This window comes from Hippocampus comes, unplaced genomic scaffold (genome assembly GCF_001891065.2).
Source record: "Hippocampus comes isolate QL1 unplaced genomic scaffold, H_comes_QL1_v1.1 scaffold331, whole genome shotgun sequence".
Taxonomy (NCBI): domain Eukaryota; kingdom Metazoa; phylum Chordata; class Actinopteri; order Syngnathiformes; family Syngnathidae; genus Hippocampus; species Hippocampus comes.
This window is the reverse complement of record NW_017804904.1, coordinates 117,412-138,195: the sequence shown is the minus strand read 5'-3', so window position 1 is coordinate 138,195 and position 20,784 is coordinate 117,412. Positions and strand designations below refer to the sequence as shown.

Sequence of the window (20,784 nt, the reverse complement as noted above, 5' to 3'; positions counted from 1 at the left end):
CGGGCAGTAGGCGGGGGACACCCTGAACCGGTTGCCAGCCAATCGCAGGGCACACAAGAGACGAACAACCATCCGCGCTCACACTCACACCTAGGGGCAATTTAGTGTTCAACCAGCCTGCTATGCATGTTTTTGGAATGTGGGAGGAAACTGGAGTACCCGGAGAAAACTCACGCAGGCCTGGGGAGAACATGCAAATCCCACACAGGGAGGCCGGAGCTGGAATTGAACCCATTGACCTCTGCACTGTGAGGTCAACGCGCTAACCACTGGACCGCCCATGGTTGCTTTCCTTTCTGCTAATCAGTAATCAATTTGCAAGGACGGTTGCCTCCGTAGATTCTGTTTATTTGATCAGGCATTGCACTAGACCTGTCTCACGACGGTCTAATCCCAGCTCACGTTCCCTATTAGTGGGTGAACAATCCAACGCTTGGTGAATTCTGCTTCACAATGATAGGAAGAGCCGACATCGAAGGATCAAAAAGCGACGTCGCTATGAACGCTTGGCCGCCACAAGCCAGTTATCCCTGTGGTAACTTTTCTGACCTTAGCAGCATTTGTAGCATAATCGCTATATAGGACTGAGATTTTGCACATCCCTGCATAAAATACGTGAATGCAAGCTAAAAAGAAAAACAAATACAAAATACAAGTTGGAAATTTATTTTATTACGATTTATTTAAATTAACAAACACGGCTATTTACAGATTGCTGTTTTTTTTTTCCTTTTTACTATTTTTAACAGTTAATGCATTTGGAAAATTATGGCTGAAAACAAGCAATACACAGTGACAGTAGGTGACATGTACAGTAGATTTACGTCAATGGCTTTCCTTTGTGTGTTGAAGAGCTGCAGACAATCTTGACATACACAACCAGACTCTCGTTTTGGTTATCAGTTCATTATGCGCGCCGCGTGTCTGTGTGTGTGTGTATGTGTGTGTAGGGGGGCAGAGATTTTCCTTTTGCATCGGCATAAAACCCAGATATTGCCAAAACAGAAAAACAACATTTCTGCCTTGATATCAGCATATTGTATCGAGATGTCAATTTGTCTGCATCCAGCGAGTGATCATTTGATGATAAAAAACTATTGAGGAATGTTTGACATCTCGACTATCACTTCCCGTGGTGTTCATGTTTCATCTCAGGCTAGTTGTCTTATTACTATTCCTTTTGTATTGCAAAACACTCTTTATGATCTGTTGTTTTAAGCCATTCAGGCCTCCAGAGTTTTTGTTTTGTTTTTTTTTACTTAACAAAGATGGCTTTAAAAACACAGTATAAACAGGGTTGACATCATTGGCAGCTGGTGACAGTCTGGTTAGACCACAGTGGCTTTTTTTCATAATAGAGCAACAATCTCTCCTTTTTTCTGACGCAAAGACAAACAAAGAAAAGGATTCCAAGTGTCATACAACCCTTTTTGGTTTTGTGAAACCTGACCTGCCGTACATGGCAGTATTAACAAAGGTAAGACCTTTTTTTCTCCCCACAATGTGACAGAACTTATACGTCGTGTTGGAAATGTTTGGAAAAGAAAAAATTCTGATGTTGCACAACGGCCCTATTTGTTTATTTTCTCCCTTTGGTAAGACTATCACACAGCCTGCGTTCTTTTATGACGAGAAAGCGAGAACGATATCCCTGGCATCAGTGTAAAGAGCATGCGCACGCACACACACATTTTATATATATATATATATATATATATATATAGTCTTAAAACTGTCATAAAGATCAAGTACAAAACCACTGAGGTGAAGCATACCAACACTAACGTAGTTAAGCCACACTGGCAAAATAGAAGAGCGCTTGGACAAAGGCGCCATCAGTATTTAACACCAAAGACCATGATGCTTTTCTACAGGCAGATGAGGGAGAAGACAATGTCTCAAAAACACTTTTTATCAGCACATTAAATACAGTTAAAGAGATGAATCGAGGTCCTTGGGGTTCGAACAGGACACAAATGAAAATAAAAGACAACTATTTGCTCATTGTCTCTCGTGATGTGACCTCTTTCCGTGATCTGTTGATTCGTCTTGGCAGAGTGCAACTGGTCATGGCTTTTAATTCTTTTTTTTTCTCAAAAATATATTTATATCGATATGTATATGTGTATATATTAGGAACTCCTATTGTATATCATCTGAACTCCCAAAGGCCAGATTTGAAGGGAGGAAAGAGTCTTGAGTAAACAAGTTGACACTGTAAAAGTTGAAATGGCAAAGTGTTTAACGCGTCAAGGATTGCCGCACACATGTTGTACAAGTATGACCGAGCAGATCGAAGCAGGACGAGAAGAAACACGCAGCGTAGCCCTTGTGGGGGTCTCCCTGCCAAAAAGTGGGGGCACGGTTCACATGATCAGCTTGGCCTGGACCGTCCAAATGCGCCTTGGGGTCTTTTGATCCCGGCGCTCACCGTCCGCCACAGTGTTTTGGTTTGCGGACCTTCTCACAGGGCCAATAGGGTGGGTGAGTTGAGGGAGTCCGACGACTGATCGCCGCTGCTGCTGCTGCGGCGGTGGGCCTTGGAGCACGACTCGGAGGAGGGCGAGGGGCTGTCGGGCTCCAGCATGCTCGGGTAAGTGAAGATGAGGTTGGGGGCGTTGAGTGCGGCGGCTGGGGTGGATGCCGCCACCACCGGCGTGTTGAGGCTGTCGCCATCTGTACAGTACATCCCGCCAAGGCAGATGGGCTTGATGACGGAATGCTGGGGTTTGCCCGCCACTTCCTCCGCGTCGTCCGGCTCTTGCTTCACCACCACGTGGTTCACGTGGGCCCGGGCCGCCATGTTGGGGCGCATGGTCAAGGACAGGGGAGCGCACTGCTGGTGTTGATGGTGCTGATGGTGCGCCGGGGTCGCGTGGCGATCCTCGTTGGGCAGCTTGCACACGGGATTGTGGGCCACCAGCATGAACTCCAGCTTGTCCTTCTCCTTCTTTAGGCTTTCGATCTCTTTCTGCAGGTCGGCTTTCTCCTCCTCTAGTTTCTCAGTCTCCTGATAGGACAGAAATGAGACATCGGGTAAACAACCGATTAAAGCCCTGCCAAACGCAACCGTGTTACAGGTGTATTGATGACATTCAAATTAGTTGTCCAGCTAGCTACCGTATTGGCCCGAATATAAGACGGTGTTTTTTGCATTGAAATAAGACTGAAAAAGTGGGGGTCGTCTTATATTCGGGGTCTAGACATTATACCCATTCCCGACGCTAGATGGCGCCAGATATTGAAGCGAATGCTGAACTTGACTCCCCAGGCCAAAGTGACATCAATAACATTGTCACGAAGAATAAAAATAAAAATAGCGGTAGCATGAAGAAGAAAAATAAAAAATAGCGGTAAGAAAGAAAAGAGAAGAGAATAATAGCAGAGATAACAGAAAATGAAGAAACGTAGCAACAATCTGGAGAAAAGTGGGTCGAAGATCGGCAGCTGAGGAGAAGTTATAATGTAATTTACATTTCAAAAACCAGAAGCCATTCATTTACGAATGTGATTGCACTTTAGTTTACATATTTAAATGTTGAGATATTAAGATTTGAATGAGGCAAAATAACATGCTTTTTCTCTCAAATATATTATTATCATCATTTGCTTCAGATGTACTGTAATTATTTTCTGTATAAAAATTAATTTGGTGTTCAAAAAGTATTTTTTCAAACTTGAGTCTTGAAAAACAGGGGGTCATCTTATAATCAGGGCCGTCTTATATTCGGGCCAATACGGTAACATTCTTTGTACTGGTACCTGTGTAGTGTCATTGAGTCTACCAAAGGAGGGCAGTGTTGCTTTGATTGTCGGAACAAATAATGTGTTTATGTTTTTTGTCCTCCTTCAACCTATGTGCCACTTGCGTGAGTGTGTTTTTGCGTGTCGGTGGGTGTGTGTGTATGTGTTCACATGCGTGCGTGTGCGTCTGGGATCATAATACGCTATTCATCACGAATGTGAGACAGACAGGCAAGATATGGTGACATGCTGTCTGAGAACTTTGACTCATGGGCAAAGGTATGAGGAAGTTGTTTTCCAAGGAGGCAAACAAAGAGGAGGTGTGCGATCAGAGGACATGGTATGACTCGGAACTGACATTCCCTTATTTGGAATTCAAAAAATGGCCACATGAAAGAAAGGCATTTCTTTCTGTTGTGGAAGCTGTTTTGTGTGAGCAGCTCACAGCATTCTGGGTTAGGGAGATGATTAGAATTTGCCCGTGTCCCGCATTCGCAGAGACAGCTGCCTAAGGCGAATTCCATTTCTGGGAGTCTTGGAAGTCTCAACAAGCTTGAGTTCAGTGAAAATTGAGCTAATTGGTTCCATTTTGTTAGTGGCTCGCTAAGATGTCATGCCATGTGTCCGTTCGCAGCTGCCAAGTAGAAAGCTTCGGTGCTACTTTTTATGCAGGGTGCAGGGGGCAAACCAGTATTGCCAGGTTGTGACTTGAGGTATAGAGTATATTCACTCGTATGATTGCACTGCGAGGCTGTGTACAACTTTCGTCATCATCCGGTTTCGATCAACAGTGGCAAGTGCCATTTGCATAATCTTGAGCTTCATCGTCATCAACATCATCTTGAGAAAAGGCAAGAACGAAAATGCGATCCAGCTACAGAGATGTTTTATTTCCACTGAGCGCCACATAGGGAAAAACAGAAGGAAGCAGGAGGGCCACTTAACACAATTCCATATGCAAAGCAGTTGAAACATATTTAAAGGGGAAAAAAAAACATCGCTAGTTTTTATTGGTGACAAAGCAAAAAGGGAGTATGACAGTGATAGCAAAAAAATTAAATAAAATATAAGTGAGAACCCAACACATTCACAGTGATTTTTAAAAATTTGGTATCTTGTGTTTTTAGTTTTTGCAATTCAAGAAATAATGGAAAATACTCAGACTGATTGGTATAATTTTTTTTAACATAGCAGTTTTGCAGGCAAATGCTGGCATTGTGTTTCTAAAATTTAAGACAGGTCAACTAAAATTTTCATCTCACACTGTGCAACCAATACATTGGACGATTTCTTTTTTTAATGACTATTCTTGAATATTTTCTGTCGCTGACAAACCTCTGCTCAACACCTCGGGCCATTTATCAGGAATATAGAGAAAATGAAAGGCGCGAATATTTACTTTGCAAATCCACTTACAGTGACTGCCACGAATGTTTCTACTTGCCCCTCGAAAATTTCAGGTTAGGGACAACTCCACTTCCGGTACAAAATAAATGAACAAACGAATGAATAAATAAATTATATCCTTTTATCGTTCCATTTTGTCACATTTTAACATTAAATTGCAAACTGTACTGTCTTTCAACATGTAGACTTTTCTTTCAACCTTTTAATACAGACCGTGTTTAAATTTTATGATTAGAATATGTGGTGGACCAGTAAAAAGAAAAAAAAACATGCTAGTGGTCGCTGGTCTGAATTTTAGGCACCCGTGATGATCAGTACGATGACATGATCGCTGCTGAACTTTTGATGTTCTTACTCACCCCTTGCAGCATCTCAGTCAACTCGCGTCTGCGGTTGCGGCATTTGGCGGCGGCCAACTTGTTCCTCTCGCGCCGCACCCTCCTCTTCTCTTCTTCTTCTGGGGTGAGCTGAGGGTAAAAAGCAAGGAATGCGGTAGTGTGTTGGTAACATACACACATGTCACACATGTATGACATATAAAGCCTGAAGGCATAATGCAAAGATGAATGTCTTCGTGTGTGTGTGTGTGTGTGTGTGTGTGTGTGTGTGTGTGTGTGTGTGTGTGTGTGTAAGTGTGTGTGTGTATGGGCTGCCTGCAAGAACGCTGTTTTATCCTCAGGGGAACCTATGCTTTCACACGGAGGTGCTCCATATTAAGCTTTGTGTGAGTACAACAGGAGCGATGTTCCAGTCAAGGGTGCAGCTAAAACTCAGAGCTGAGTTTGGGGCTTTTCCGTGCTTCGCTCAAGAGTCGGGTTGATCAATTTTGGCCATTTTTAAACTTTCTATGGGAATAAACAGGAATACAGTAAATGCACCTCCACTGCAGGTTCCAGATTCACATCTTGCTATTTCACCATTTTCCCCCCAATGCAATTAATAACTATTTTGATCTAACTCTCTTGTATAATTGGGGGCACCGCAATTCCACTTCCGACCACTAGATGGAGGCCCACTTATTTAGTTTGAGACTAAATTTAAAAGGAAGACAAAACAGGATGTACTGTATTTCAGCACAGCCTAATTTTATTTTAAATTATTGTCATGCACTGAGATCCTGCTTTTTTGAAGACAATAGAAAGAAAATGTATGTTCTTTTTTGAGTGTACATCATTGGCCATGATTATTGGCGTATAGTGCGATATAATACGATTGTTAGTTTGGAATAAAAAATTGATTTGTTTACTGTTAACTCATTGCGGGATCATTACACTATCAAATATTTGTATCTATTTCTCTTACTTTCTCTCTCTCTCAATATATAAATTACATTATTTGAAAAAGTACTGTTAATGCGACCAAAACATGCCTTCACAACATTTAAATTTCTATGTCATGGATTTTATTAATCGCAGGGGTGGTCTGGAAAGTAGCCCCCACGATGTTAGGTTCTGTAAACATGGATTTAACAAAAAGGTTGGTTAAAATATATTTTACCATTATCCAGATTAAACCACATTTCATTCAAATACATTTTTGATTGACAACTGCCCCAATTACAAGTTTTTCCAGTTATGAGACATCGCCTGGTCGATCACTTTTTATCTTTTTTATTCTTGTTACTTTGCTTTTTGTTGTAAACAAACTTCAGATACGTCACTGCTCAAGTGAAGTGAAAAAAAAAGATCAATTTAGGTGATGCCCTAAGCATATGGGCAAGGAAAGCTATCTATTTAGCTTTGTGATAAAAGAAAATATTTCTTTTAATTTTGCAATATAATCTCTTTCGTCGAAATGGAAACTTTCCATTTGGAATGTTTCCAAAATTACGCATCCTGAATACCCATGAAAAATTACCAAAAACTTCCAGAAAAAATACCCACATTCGCAGCCCTATGTAAGAGCATCAAGACAGCTCCCTGAAGTAACAAGTAACCTTTCTGGCATCACAATCCCAATTGTATTTTGTTGCAGCCCTCAGCCAACTTTTTCCAAAATGACATTGCCTCACCTGCTCTTCCCTTTTGCGTCGGCCTCTGGCGTCCCCGATGGAGCGGATGACCCCTGGACGGGCCAGTGGGTTGTGGCCCAGCAAACTTTGCCCGTTGCTCAGGTGATGGCTGTACGGGTGGGAGCGGGAGTACGGGTTGGACATGGAGGTGATGACTGTGGGCTGCACCATCCACTGAAGGTCTTGGCTTGTTGTGATTGCATTAATGGTGGGGATGAAGGCACTGTTGGAGCCGGGCATGTCAATACTGTATTTCTGGAAGGAGCAAGAGAACATATGGTATAAGGGACTGTGGGTGTAGGTGGGGGGTTGGATGTTCGAGCCGCATAGCACATTTTCCACCATTACGGCTCATGGTAATAATGATTCAGTCCACAGAGAGTGGAGTGGGAGACTGACACAAGATGTGAATCATGTGGGAAAGCCCAAAGTGTCCTGTTATCAGTCGTCTTTACCACTGAAACTTGGGAGATAAATGATTACATGCAGGTGTTTGGAGCAACTTTTTGGGCTGAGGGGAGGCTGCTCGAGTAATTATGCATTTAGTCGTTATTTACGCACGTCCTTCTCTTCCAGTTATTCCCAACCTTCCGTCGGATATCCCGGCAGTCTTGTGGAACTTTTTGTTTATCTGGTGACTCATTCGTTCAGTGCGTGCGAAACGCGGTCAGTTCCAGTAAACCGGGAAGCAACACGCCACACTTTTGGAGGACCTCGCCTTTAAAATACGAGCGTTGACTTGAGACAGATTGCGCAACGGAACGTATTTTTTTTTTCCGGCTAGCACATTTTGAAAAGAAAATATGAAACCCATTCGAGCTAAGATCAAATTCCCGGTGAGCAATAAATGAGACGAGTCGTACGCTGAATTCTTTGCGGGAGGCTTCTCCAAAAAAATAACGATTTTTCTGGATATATGCTGAAACTCCTCTGACAGCAGTATTGCTCGGCGCTCACCGAAACCACGATAAACCCATTCGGTTGTTCACACAAAACGCACCCCTGTCTAATCATTATTATCATTTCAAATCCATGGTCATTTAAATCAATCTATTGAAGAGGTGCTGTAGATGCCGCTTCCACGCACGCACTTATGGGTGCTTTTAAACGCATCGCACCCGTACGCCGAATTGAATTTTTATCCCCTTAGACGTGCCCGTTGCGCGCCTGTTCAACTCCGCGTATGAACGTGCTATATTTAATTTATAGCGATATGTCTGGAAGCTCCATCTGGAGCGCAAACGCCGCAAATATTCTGTTCAATTCAATCTAAATTGATTTATATCGCACCAAATCGCAACAGAAGTTATTTCGACTTACTTTCCATAAAGGGCAGCTCGTGAAGATCACTACATTTCTCACAGTGTTCATTTGGAGGCTGAATTAAACGTACGCAATGAGACCGGCTTGACCACTTTGTGCGCACACCAACCATTTTTTTAAACTCGCACCCCTGGGCGCAAACGAAAATAAATACCTGCAGCAGGATTCGCGTAAATTGTGCGCAGATAGTTGAGTTAATGGGTGCAACTCGTTTAAACTGCATAAGAACACATTGCAGCAGCATCGAGGTTGAGCTTGTCGAGTGTTACCTGGTAGGTTGAGGTAGAGATGGGGCTTCCGATGGTGCTGCTGCCGCTCGCGAAAGACTCGGGCTGGGCCGGAGAAGTGCTGCTGCCGCGGGACGAGGTGTCGTAATTCCCGGAGTAGTCCTGGTACATGATCCAGGAAAAAAAAGAAGGTATCACGAGACTTGTTCGGTGCGCAGTTTAAGGTAGCAAATCCTCGCTCGTATCAAAGGCACCAGCAGGGTGGTTAAAAAGAAAACAACACGAATCCTCCAATTCGACTGCGAGTTACTTTTCCAAAAAAAAAAAAAAAAAGAGTTGATTAAAGGTGCAGCCGTTGCTTTGGAGTCACCTAGAACATCACAGCGACGTCAAGTAATGGAGTCGGTTGTCCGTTTGTTATTCAAGAGGTGCAAGGTGCACGAACTTGAACTTAAAAGTTAAGATCCACGCAGGTTGACTCACTTTAAGACGTTTTTTTTTTTTTTTTTGCCTGTCGACCCTTCTTTCTGTTTTCCACTGTCTTGCCGATTACGCGCGACCCGTGGCGTTCACGGAACACTTCGATGGTAGTTTTTTTGTCGCCTTTTCCCCCCTTCTTTTTTTTAACCACACTTCCTAGAGATGACTCACTTCAATGGCACTATCGAGAAGTGCAACTGCTTTTCAACACAGACGAAAGAACTCACGTCACGCATATGGGCGTTGCGACTTGAGCTGAAGGGGAGGGGGTGTCTTTTGAATAAAGTGGCGAAATAGACAGCGCCGGTAAATGCTTCCTCCGCTGGAAACTGGCGTAAGAATTACAGCATGGGCACAACCGAAATAGACTGCCTCGAACGTACAAGGACATTTCTGGACCGGTTCCGGACGTCAGAAGCAGCAGTGAGGTCCACGCTTGTTTATCGCACTTGAATCAGTCCATTGACGCATGTTGCCTAAAATGGGCAGTTGCGTCAGAAAGTGCACAGTGTGGGTTTCCTTGGTAAAGGAAACAGCGAGACGAACTGGAGGGATTCCCTCCCCGTTGAGCACCGGCGCTCTCTGGACGTGCAGTCCGAGGTTTTGGATCCGCTAAAGCGACTAACATTTCTATTTTTTTTTCCTCTCTATCCCGCCCCCCTCCAAACGGTCGAGGCACGTGACTTGCACCCGATTTCAAACACAAACCGATACAATGATCACCTGTGCACATTACAACCAGCATCTGTCCATGGTAATTAGCATTATGGGTCCAATGTCTCATGCACAATCGAGTCATTGTGCATTGTGGGTTCATTTAAAGCATTAGTCAAAGCGTGTAGTCGACCTTCCATACAAGCGACTCGCCGCTTTTAGAATTGGAAAGGAACCGCAGTTCAGTTTGAATTGTAATTCGGATGTACACGACACAAACAAGGGCACGGAGCCCAGAAAATGACACGTTACGCTACATGAAATGGCGTATTAGGTATAATCCAATCGACTATGGTTCCTATTTTAATCTGCATCAACACTGCTGGTTGTGCCCAGCTCCCTTAAAGCTGTTTGCCGCGCGTGGCTTTGCCAGACGGAGTTGTCAAATAAAGTTTCGACAGCAGGGGAAGTTCGACAACTGAGGGGGGAATTAATCAGCGTGGGAGGTGGGGGCGGGTGGGGGTTCTGAAAAGGACTCTTTCCAAGAAAGCGTCATTTGGACCTCAAAATAAGTCAAACCTTTCCAATGTGTCATTTCTGTCACACTGCGCCTCAGGCTTTTGGTTTAATAGCACATGTTCAATCAGCATCCTTTTGTGAAACGATATTAATGAATATTATTTATCAGCTGCCGGCAGCACAGATTTGCCGTTGCTAGGCGACACAGTTTCTGCTTAGAATGCTTTGGAGAAATGTAATCAGCTAGATGTAATTAATGTTCTAACAGTGTCAGAGTCATGACATCGCAGGGACAGGGCCATCGCGGGCAATACCCAAAAATAATGCACCCACTGTCCCCGCCCCTTCAGTGTATCTATGCGCTGACATCTTTCAACCTTGGCATAGCATTTACCACCTCCACAAAAAAATGCAAGAAAATTAATCGCCCGCTGTATGAGAAACGTGGTTTTGCACAGTGCTCTATAAAATAAATGAGCCCACTTAGTTCGGAAGAAGAATCGTTTTTTTGTTGTCATGACACAGAGACAAACACCAGCATATTCACGGAATTCAAAATTTCTGGCAACGCAAGCATGCATTTTGGTCCAAGAAATAGGTTAGTGCTTTAGTTGCTGACGGAAAACAATTGTTTTCAAAGATTTATTCAGGAGCAGATGTCACATACCCCCACATGTATTTGGGAAAACACCTTTCCAAAGTAAGCATGCAATTCAATATTATTGCTGCAGTTAGTCTTTAAAATGTTCAGTGTTTTAAGGGCAACGGTAACAACTGACAACATAGAAGGAGAACAGCAATGTCGTACTGTCAGATGGAATCGTGATAATTTTAATGATTTTCCTTTTGACAAGGAATTTATCCATCCATCAATCCATCATCTATGCCGCTAACCCTGGTTTGCACATGGTGCTGGAGCCTCTCCCAGATGACTTTGGGCGCCCTGGATTGGTTCGCCAGTTGATCAACAACAACAAAAATTCACAGTCTTAGTCATACTGCGACAGAGTGGAAATTGAACCCACACATGCCTGCATGGAAGTCAAGTGAGTGAAACACGACAGTCAATGACAATGAATAAATCATGATCCAGAAATCATGAGTGAGTCATTCCCAAGTGAAATACAATTTTAGCAAACTCGGCATCAGCAGAATTCCTCTGATTCATTTTTCCTGGTTATCGCACACGATCGCAAGGCCACTTGATCCTCGGTGTTCGTAGGAATCAGTCTCTCTACTGTCACATAGTGACGTGATAACCTTTCTTTATTTCAGTGGAAATGATAAAGTCATTCATGTTGTTTTTCAGGAAAACAAAAACAATTACCCGTACATTTGAACGTGGTCTGCATTCCAGAGGGACTTTGAAGAAAACACTGAGGTATCAAGACACCTGATTACGAGGTCAGCAAGTGAATTGATGCGTTGGTAGAGTCACTCCTACGATCTCACATTGTAAGGAATCATTTCCAAAGGGAACATGTCACCTCACAGCGCGGTTTCACTTCACAGGCTGGAAGCAGCTTACCCCGGCCCTGACCAGAGTGACTGAACTCATGAGGTCTTCAAGGACCTGCCTGACAACAGCCACTCAACACAGTATTAAAAGAGGTTGACAATAACCCATTCTAACGTTCATCCCATAAAGCATTCTGTGGCCTTTGCCTTAAAAAAAAACAAAAAAAAAAACACACAAAACATCCTGTCTAAAGACATTTTGCCTGCTGACAATAACCCATTCTAACGTTCATCCCATAAAGCACTCTGTGGCCTTTGCCTTAAAAAAAAAAAAAACACACACACAAAACATCCTATCTAAAGACATTTTGCCTGCTTGCTTTATCACCTGGAAAGGTACGCTTCAGATTTCCGAGAAGTAGAAGTGTATGTACTGTTTTTAACCTTGCCTTGAGTTGCGTCCTTTTGTCGTGTAACGATAATAATGTAATAGTCTTACTAACCTGGATAATAGCGCCACATGATGAGTGTGGCTAATCTGTCAGCTCAGGTGCTACCGTCAGTACGCACATAGGCACCAAAGTGCTGACTCGGGTAGTAGTGAGTGGATTAAAGAACACTCAGGGTGACTGACACTGGAATTTGTTGTTGTGCTTGTGGCCTGTTAACAATCAATACAGTACGTTGTTTCTAATGGAATGCTGCAAAACACAAACGTGACAAACGAGACTCGGGTTTTATGTGACAAGCCAATAATTCCTCTTGATGTCAGTCACACTGTTATGTACTGAAGCGGATTGCTTCACACACATACAAACAAAACTGGCTCGATCATTTCACGTTGCTTATTTATCTTGTTTTAACATGAAGATATTTCGAAACAATTGGATTGTTTCACGTTGTAAGGGTCATTCCAGAATTGGAGGACATTTTACCTCCCTCAAATCAAATTTTAAATAATCCACATACAAAATATTAAAACATGGAGTTTCTGAGTAAATTCACTTGTCTTGAGAACAAATCTCAAAAAACTAAGAAAAAGACAAATAATGCTTCTGATAGTTTTGAAAAAAACAAATAAGTCTGTCGTAGTCCCTAAAAAACAATGTTTCGCTTGTCCCACCCCATCAATGAGGAAATTGAATCGCAAATAAAACAGTTCAAATGAAATGTAAACCTCATTGTTTTGATATTATTTGTTTCATTGCTGTCAAAATTGTGGGACCACTTGTTTGATAAACACAAGATTTTAAATAAAAAATATTATTTGTGTGTCCCACAACTTGCATGCAAACCCGTGACCATAACCTTTTCAACTTTGTCGAAGAAGAGGAAAGCAGTGAATCACGCTGGACTTTACGTCATCAGTTTTCCAAAAGACTGGGTAGCGCAAAGGTATGTCCTCGTGTCTATTATTCACATTTTTATAAAACAATTAGCGTTGACTGAATGTCTCACTCTACCCGGTAAAAGACAATTCACTTTTAATTTCATCAGGTGAATTTGTCCTCTTGGGCAGCAGTAACAGCTAGCTAAAAAGCTAGCTTCTACTCGTAAGAGAAAGCAAACATTTGTCTGGATTTGCATCCCTGTTACTGTGATTACAGTGACAGGTATTGTAAACGGCAAATAAATCATGCCATAAAAATTGTACCATTGATCAAAGTTGAGCTAATCAAGCCTTTGACAGTACAGCTCATGACTGAACAATGATGAATATTTAGCAGAAAAGCATGTAACGATATGAGCAAATCATATTTGCTTGTTCGATTAGCTATGCCTGCGCACAGAGCGCACACAGAGCATGAGCAGCCATTAGTCAGTTGTACGAGAGTCTACGAGATGTACACATGGCGATTGCCTTCTCCCTCCGACCAAGACGGCAGTCCAAATAAAGAACCTCTACTCTTACCAGGAGTTGTATTATTAAACGAACCCGATCGCACAAAGCGAATATGTAATTTTTGAGAATATCGAACCCAAAATGGCCTCCAATTCTGACGCATGAAGTGGAAAACTCGTATTTTGAAATAACATGGGATGTTCACATTATAGCGTAAAAGAGATATTGCTATGGCAAACATTTCATGTAATTATGTGAAAAGGGCCTTTTTGTGTGTGTGTGTGTGTGTGTGTGTGTGTGTGTGTGTGTGTGTGTGTGTGTGTGTGTGTGGCAGCAATACGCAATTCCAGGGTCTCGTGCAATTTTAAATAGAATCCTAATGAGCACTTACATTGGGAAGCCCACTGTGGGAAGGAGATCACTTAAAACAGTGACTGCGTGTCAGACTGGCAGACTGCTCCTGTGAATTAAATAACCATCTTTTCGCGACGTGTGACAAGTTGCCGTGGCAACGCATGTAAAGAAGTCAAACAACAAGGCAGGGAGATAATTTGATCCTCCAGAGTGCAGGCTTGTGGAGACAAGAGGAATACGCGATAAGGCCAAACACATTCAAGTGGGCAGAAGACAAAGTAGCCGCTCGACAACATCTTATGAGATGAATATCAGCATGTCTAGACTGCATATTAAACAAATAAATACTGTACATTACGCATCCGGTTCTTTCTCATGTCACTGTTGTTCCATATTTTCTCCACTTGATGATGGCCGTCTTCACTAGATTGCAAAGAAATTCTTTTTTTTTTACCTTTCTCCAGACTGATATATGAAAACAATTCCTTTAATGCTGAGGCCATGGCTTGTGCTGTAAAATGTGACTGCAAAAATTTTAGGAAAAGCCAACTAAAACAGACAAACTTTTCTTTCCAGGGATTATCCAGGCACAGTTTAAATGATGGTAAGTGTGTGCTGTCTTGAATTGAACAGGTTACAAGCTACATTAATGGTGGAGTATGTTGTCTCATTCTGACAAAATCACTTTAGCGTGCATACTAATCTCAGTGGCAACCCTAAATTCTAAGATGTCAGTTTGCTTTCAGTTCTTTTGGATATTTGAAACCAAGACTGTAACTGTAACATCAATCTGCCATCAAAGGATTGCAAGTGTCAGTCAACTTGAATCTTGATGGCTTTGTAAGATAACAGAAACTGTATTCCAGGTAACCCTTTTGCCGTGCACCATTGCTTCTGGCTAAACAACATGCCTCCCTATCAAAATACTTCAATAAGCAGTGTGTGTGTGCATGTGTGTGCGTGTGTGTGTGTGTGAGCGTGTGTGCGTGTGTGTATGTGCGTGTTTGTCTGATCGTCATCTGGTTCGTGCGTCGGCCTCACAGTGCAGAGATGCAGGGTTCAATCCTGGTTCCAGCCTTCCTGTGTGGAGTTTGAATGTTCTCCCAGTGCCTTTGTGGGTTTTCTCTGGGTACTCCGGTTTCTGAGAGAGAGAGAGAGAGAGAGAGAGAGAGAGAGAGAGAGAGAGAGAGAGAGGGAATTTAGAGTGTTCAATCAGCCTATCATGCATATTTTTGGAATGTGGGAGGAAACCGGAGTACCCGGAGAAAACCCACGCATATATATATATATATATCTATATATATATAGATATAGATATAGATATATATCTATATCTAGATATAGATATAGATATAGATATAGATAGATAGATATAGATATATAGATAGATAGATAGATAGATATAGATATATCGAGATAGATAGATAGAAAGAAAGAACACAAACGCCAAATCCAACATGCACATTATTTGTACCCCCACTATCATGCAGACGTTTAAGCAATTTGTTTTGTTTTTCACACCACACAGGCGAGTCTGATTTTTAGAGTTGCAGGCCTTGATTGTCGTTTCCTGTGTGCAGCAACATTTAAGGCAACACTCAGGTCTCCTAGAAGAGATGCCGAACAAGAGGCACAGAAAGTCCCCAACTGAGCTTGAGTAAATAGTCATTTTACCCACGGAGCAGAGAAAATATGTCTGTGAGTACTGTTGGATTCTGTTTGTATGTGTCACTGCTCTACGTGTGTTCATATGGCAGTTAAACGCATAGGTACTCTAATGTATATGCTAACTGTGTTTCGTGTTATAAATTCATTTAAGTAGCAGATGTCTCTTTGATCAAACTATTAATGGTCTTGTTGAACATGGAGGCATGGTGGTCAACTGGTTAGCACGTCTGCCTCACAGTGCAGAGGTCCAGGTCATCCTACTCGAGAGTACGATTCATGTAATTAACAGTGGTGAGTGGACATAAAGACATACATAAAGAACCTCAAAGATGTGTGATAAACAGTGTCCATCCTAAGACATTTTACAACAAGTTGCTTCTTTTCATTCAAAGAATAAATCAGCTTGTCTCGAAAATAAAACCCCATTTTTCACTGATTCTTCAAAATATGTTCTCTGCGTGGCTTCAAAGTGAGTGAACATTCGTGTAAATAATGTTGGACAGCTACATAAGGTTTCTGCAGAGGCTCAACATCCTAAAAACAACTGATCCATAGCAGTAAATAACAGTGTCATCAGCGCAGAATTGCAAAATTGCATCGGACACTTTGAGATCCAAGTCAAATTATATAAATGACAAATAAGAGGGGGCCCAATACAGAACCCCGCAGCACCCACCTATTAACAAATGTATCACATTTTTTTTAATGCACTGGGACCTATTGCTACGGTAATTTGAAAACCAGGCAACTGTGTGCTTTGACATAAACGATGCAATGTTTAACTTTGACCGTGATATTCGAACAAAAAAAGCCTGAAGCAAGCACACATTTCTTCTTCTTTGGAGAAGTGTCTAAGACAGAATACAAAATACTACGTAAGAATTGTATGTTGGTCCTGTTATTGTACTTCTACACTATGTACCAGACAGCTACACCAGTCATCTTTCAGTGAACCGTGGACAAAATGGGATGGACATGAGAATGCATGGGGGACAGGACGGGTGGTCCGAAACACGATACGGCACATAGTCTTCTTACTTTACGGTTTGACACAACGCGCGGTCTCGTGACGGGATATACAGTGAAACTCCTCTACAACGAAATCATGTTTGCAGCTTGCGGATGTAAACACACACACACACACACACACACACACACACACACAAAAAGGTACGTGTGTACTCTTTATTTTTATTCCAATAGTGCATAAGTATGAGCATACACTTATTTGAGACTTTATATACACGATCACCATTCACTTTCACTTACATCAATTTCTTGGATAATGTCTTTTACTTTGCTTCCTCCATCTTTCATTTTTATTACTTTCATCCTGTCTTCAAGATTTTTTTTTTCACTCCTTGGTCTGCAAATGTCCGTATTGTAGCCATTTTAGCAATGCAACGTTCGTGCTGCATCTGAAACGAACAATAACAAATACTTCCTGTACTACTGCGCATGTGTAAGCCAGTGTGGTGGTTGCTGTTGCCGTTTCCGAGCTAAGCAGTAGAGGTGGCTGTGGCAGGCTGACGTTGGATTAGACTTTTGCGGAAGGCTTGTTTTCGTTGTAGTGAACCTCATTGCGAGGCAAGGGTGGAGAAAAGGATTTCGTATTGTGCAACAGGGGGGCTTTGGAGGGGGAAGCAGAAAAGAGGGAATGGCTTTAATGCATGAAGATTTTTTCACACTAGGGGGTATTTTCGGACATGTAGGTTTCGTTGTAGAGGAGTTTCACTGTATAGCCGGGCCTGGCAGGGGGATTTCTTTTGACTCTCCCATGGCCACTAATGTTCTCCAAAGCTGCCTTGAGGGAACAAGACTCATGTGTTCGACAATGTGAGAAACGTGAGGAACCCTGTCAAAATGTGATGGGTCAGTAGGGAACGTTCTGGGATCCTCGGTCAACCGTGGTAGAACCACAGTGTGCCTTTTCAGACCCTCTGCCTGGCACAGATACCGTGACAGACCATGAGAAAATTTAGCAAGACAACAACGGCCCAAATCATATGGCACACTACATGTTTTGGGCAAACAGGGCTGCCGTGGCTGTCAGGAACATAACGTAAATGTAACATTAAAAAAAGAAATAAAACACATAATAAGCAACAGGCAGGCCTAGAGTTGTTGTGATCTGGGAGGTTACGAGTAGAAACATCTTATTAAGGGTCATCATGTGGCAACAAAATGTGTCTTTGCTCATAGGCCGCTGCAGTGGGAAAATAAACCGAATGACCTCATCTGAGCCGCTGCCTCAACTGAATCTTACAGGATTTCGACAACACTCAGCGGGCCAAACAGGCACCGTGCCCTACGAGATGAAGAAGGAGCAAAGTGCTATATTCTTGTAAATCATAATCTATATAGCTACTGCAGGGGTGTCAAACTCATTTTTGGGCGCGGGCCACATTATAATTACCGTTTCCTTGAGGGGGCTGTGATGACTGAAACTATATAAAGAAGTCAAGAATAACGTTTTATTCAAATAGTGTTTAAGTAACTGTAATGAGAGGTTTGCTAAGAAGAACATGCTTCCAATATGTCACTGATTTATTGCATATGAAAATGTGAAATTCTGGTCCAGATTTTAGCAAGCATCATGGAAGTTGTCATCTTTGATTTGCTTTTGCGAGTCACTTAAAATGATGTGGCGGGCCACATCTGGCCCCCGGCCTTGAGTTTGACACCCGTGAGCTACTGTAATCCAAATGGCAACAATGAAACAGTGAAGAAAAACATCCAATTACCTGTACTGAACACGCAGCACCTTTCCAGTCTCTCATGAGTGAATTCACAAGCAAAAAGGTATTTGCCAGTGAAACAATGGCAGGAAGTGTGTCACATGTACAAGTCAGCCTCAAGACAAAGAAGAATGGAAAAGGAAATGTTGGAGAATGTGGAAGAAGTGAACAAATAAATGTCAGATGGTAGACTGGGGCACTTCTGAGCACATGGCAGGGTGACCAAGCATCAGCACCTGCAATGTGCAAGTGAACAGGACCCGAATGTTCAAGTTTGACTCGTTTTGTCGAGGAAGAAAACCCTCCGTAATTCCAATAGGAGACAAAAACGATATGCCGCCTTCGTGAACAAAATGAGTTGCATTTTCGGAGTTTTGTTTTCCTCAAGCCTGACCCACAACACGTGGAAAGGCATTTGACAATGACGCATCCGAGTGCAGCCGCAGTGCACACACAATAGGCAAGTTCATCTGACAACGTCAACGAGCTTGTCTATGCCATTTATGAGGATGTTGTTCTGAGGGCCTTGCAGTTTGGAATGTTAATCCGTTTTTGGTGCGGTTCTTTCTCTGTTAAAATCAGCTGTTTTCTGCAACTTCAACTTTCAACCAGACCATCATAAAATGTTTAAAAAAAAAAAAAAAAGCCAACTGATTTAAATTGTAAGTTGAACCCTGAACAGGACGACCGGAGTAAAAATACACAGATTGAAACGTTTTTGTGACTAGTATTTCTCTCTTTAATACATGTGGGCATGCACACATATCCAAACTCACATGCACACACACATGTAATTTGATATGATTCTCTGCATTCCACATTACTGCTATTAAACTTGATTTTCCATATTGTGGACGGACAAATTATGATTGATTTTTATCATTCATTTTATCAGTCATTTTATTCCTTTCAGAAGTCTGTAATTCAAGACATCCAAATGCATGTTAACAACAATACAAATGTCAAAGTTGGACATGGACAAATAATATCCATCCATTCATCCATCCATCCGTTTTCTGAACCGCTTTATCCTCACAAGGGTCGAGGTGCATGATGGAGCCTATCTCAGCTGTCTTCAGCTGTAGGCGAGGGAAACCCTGAACTGGTTGCCAGTCAATCTCAGGTCACAAAGAGACGAACAACCATTCACGCTCACACCTAGGAACAATCTAGAGTGTTCCATTAACCTGCCAAGCATGTTTTTGGAATGTGGGAGGAAACCGGAACACCCACAGAAAACCCACGCAGGTACTGGGAGAACATGCAAACTCCACACAGGAAGGCCGGAGCTGGAATCGAACCCTGCACTTTTGCACTGTGAGGCCGATGCGCTAACTACTCGAACACCGGGCCGCCCTACAAAAGTAACAATTAAACAAAATTCCCCAAATGCAGCAACTCTCCAGTGTTATAAGGATTTTTCCTCACTCAATGGTGGCCACCTAATGACCATATTTCAAGAGCAATGCTTTCGCTGTAGCTTATATCGTCATTTCTTTTGTTTGGGTAGATTTAGGTGCATATATGTACATCTCTGGTTGGCAGATATCTGATCTTTATACACATTTGGATGAGAGTTGCTTTCACAAAATACGCTTCTTTACACTACCATGATGCATATCCGAATTGTACCGCTTGAATTACAAAAAAAATAAAAATAAAGGAATTGTGTCACTTGAACCATATAAGCATAAATCCTAATGTGTTACGTTCGACTCAAACCAGCTGCCTTCTTTTTTGAGCCGGTATCTCACCACCACACATAAAAGATGTCATATAATGAATGAAATGTCTGAGAGACAGCAAATATTTTAGTATTTGAAAGAGTTAGCGTTGCAAAACAGTAATTATATATGATATATATTCTAAATAAAAGAGCGAGGAGAAAGGAGGGAAAAGGGCGGCTAATCTTCTTCATGGGGTCGACTCCTTCATTGCGTCCATTCCTTCCAGCTCAATGGAGGCTTAATGTGAGTGTGGAAAAGTGGAAAATTTAATTAGGCTGCCAAGGGGGGTTTGTGTCACTTGGCACGAGCCGTCCCCCATGTCCCCACCCCCACCACTATCGGCCGTCCCCATGATCAACTCACCCTTTGCCTTTTTTTTCCCCTCAATTTTCCACAAGAAGCCCGTTGTTTGTATTTTTCTCCATCATCCTTGGGGGGGTGGGGGGGTAATGACCCAATGGTTCACAGAAACAGGTAGAGGTCAACTCTCCTCAGCTGCACTAAGGCTGTGTGGTGAAGACAACAGCATGCTGACTGATCACACACACACACACACACACACACACACACACACACACACACACACACACACACACACAGACTGCCCTCTCTCACATTGACCGCCACTCTT

The 20,784-nt window shown here is 42.4% G+C and overlaps 1 protein-coding gene across 2 annotated transcripts in view; it reads right to left on the bottom strand.

Moving 5' to 3' along the window:
• Positions 1-1,908: 1,908 nt before the first annotated feature.
• The window catches only part of fosl2 (FOS like 2, AP-1 transcription factor subunit), a 22,854-nt gene continuing 3,978 nt past the window's right edge, over positions 1,909-20,784 (bottom strand). Inside the window, exons 3-6 of one of the 2 annotated variants that reach the window (XM_019884069.1) lie at positions 8,755-8,874; positions 7,163-7,417; positions 5,511-5,618; positions 1,909-3,010 (exon numbers count right to left, since the gene is read on the bottom strand). In XM_019884069.1, the coding sequence (XP_019739628.1) occupies positions 2,465-3,010; positions 5,511-5,618; positions 7,163-7,417; positions 8,755-8,874 (1,029 nt within the window). In that variant the 3' untranslated portion in view covers positions 1,909-2,464. Of the gene's footprint in view, positions 3,011-5,510; positions 5,619-7,162; positions 7,418-8,754; positions 9,358-20,784 lie in introns of those variants that run through there. The other variant, XM_019884080.1, reaches the window with a different exon arrangement.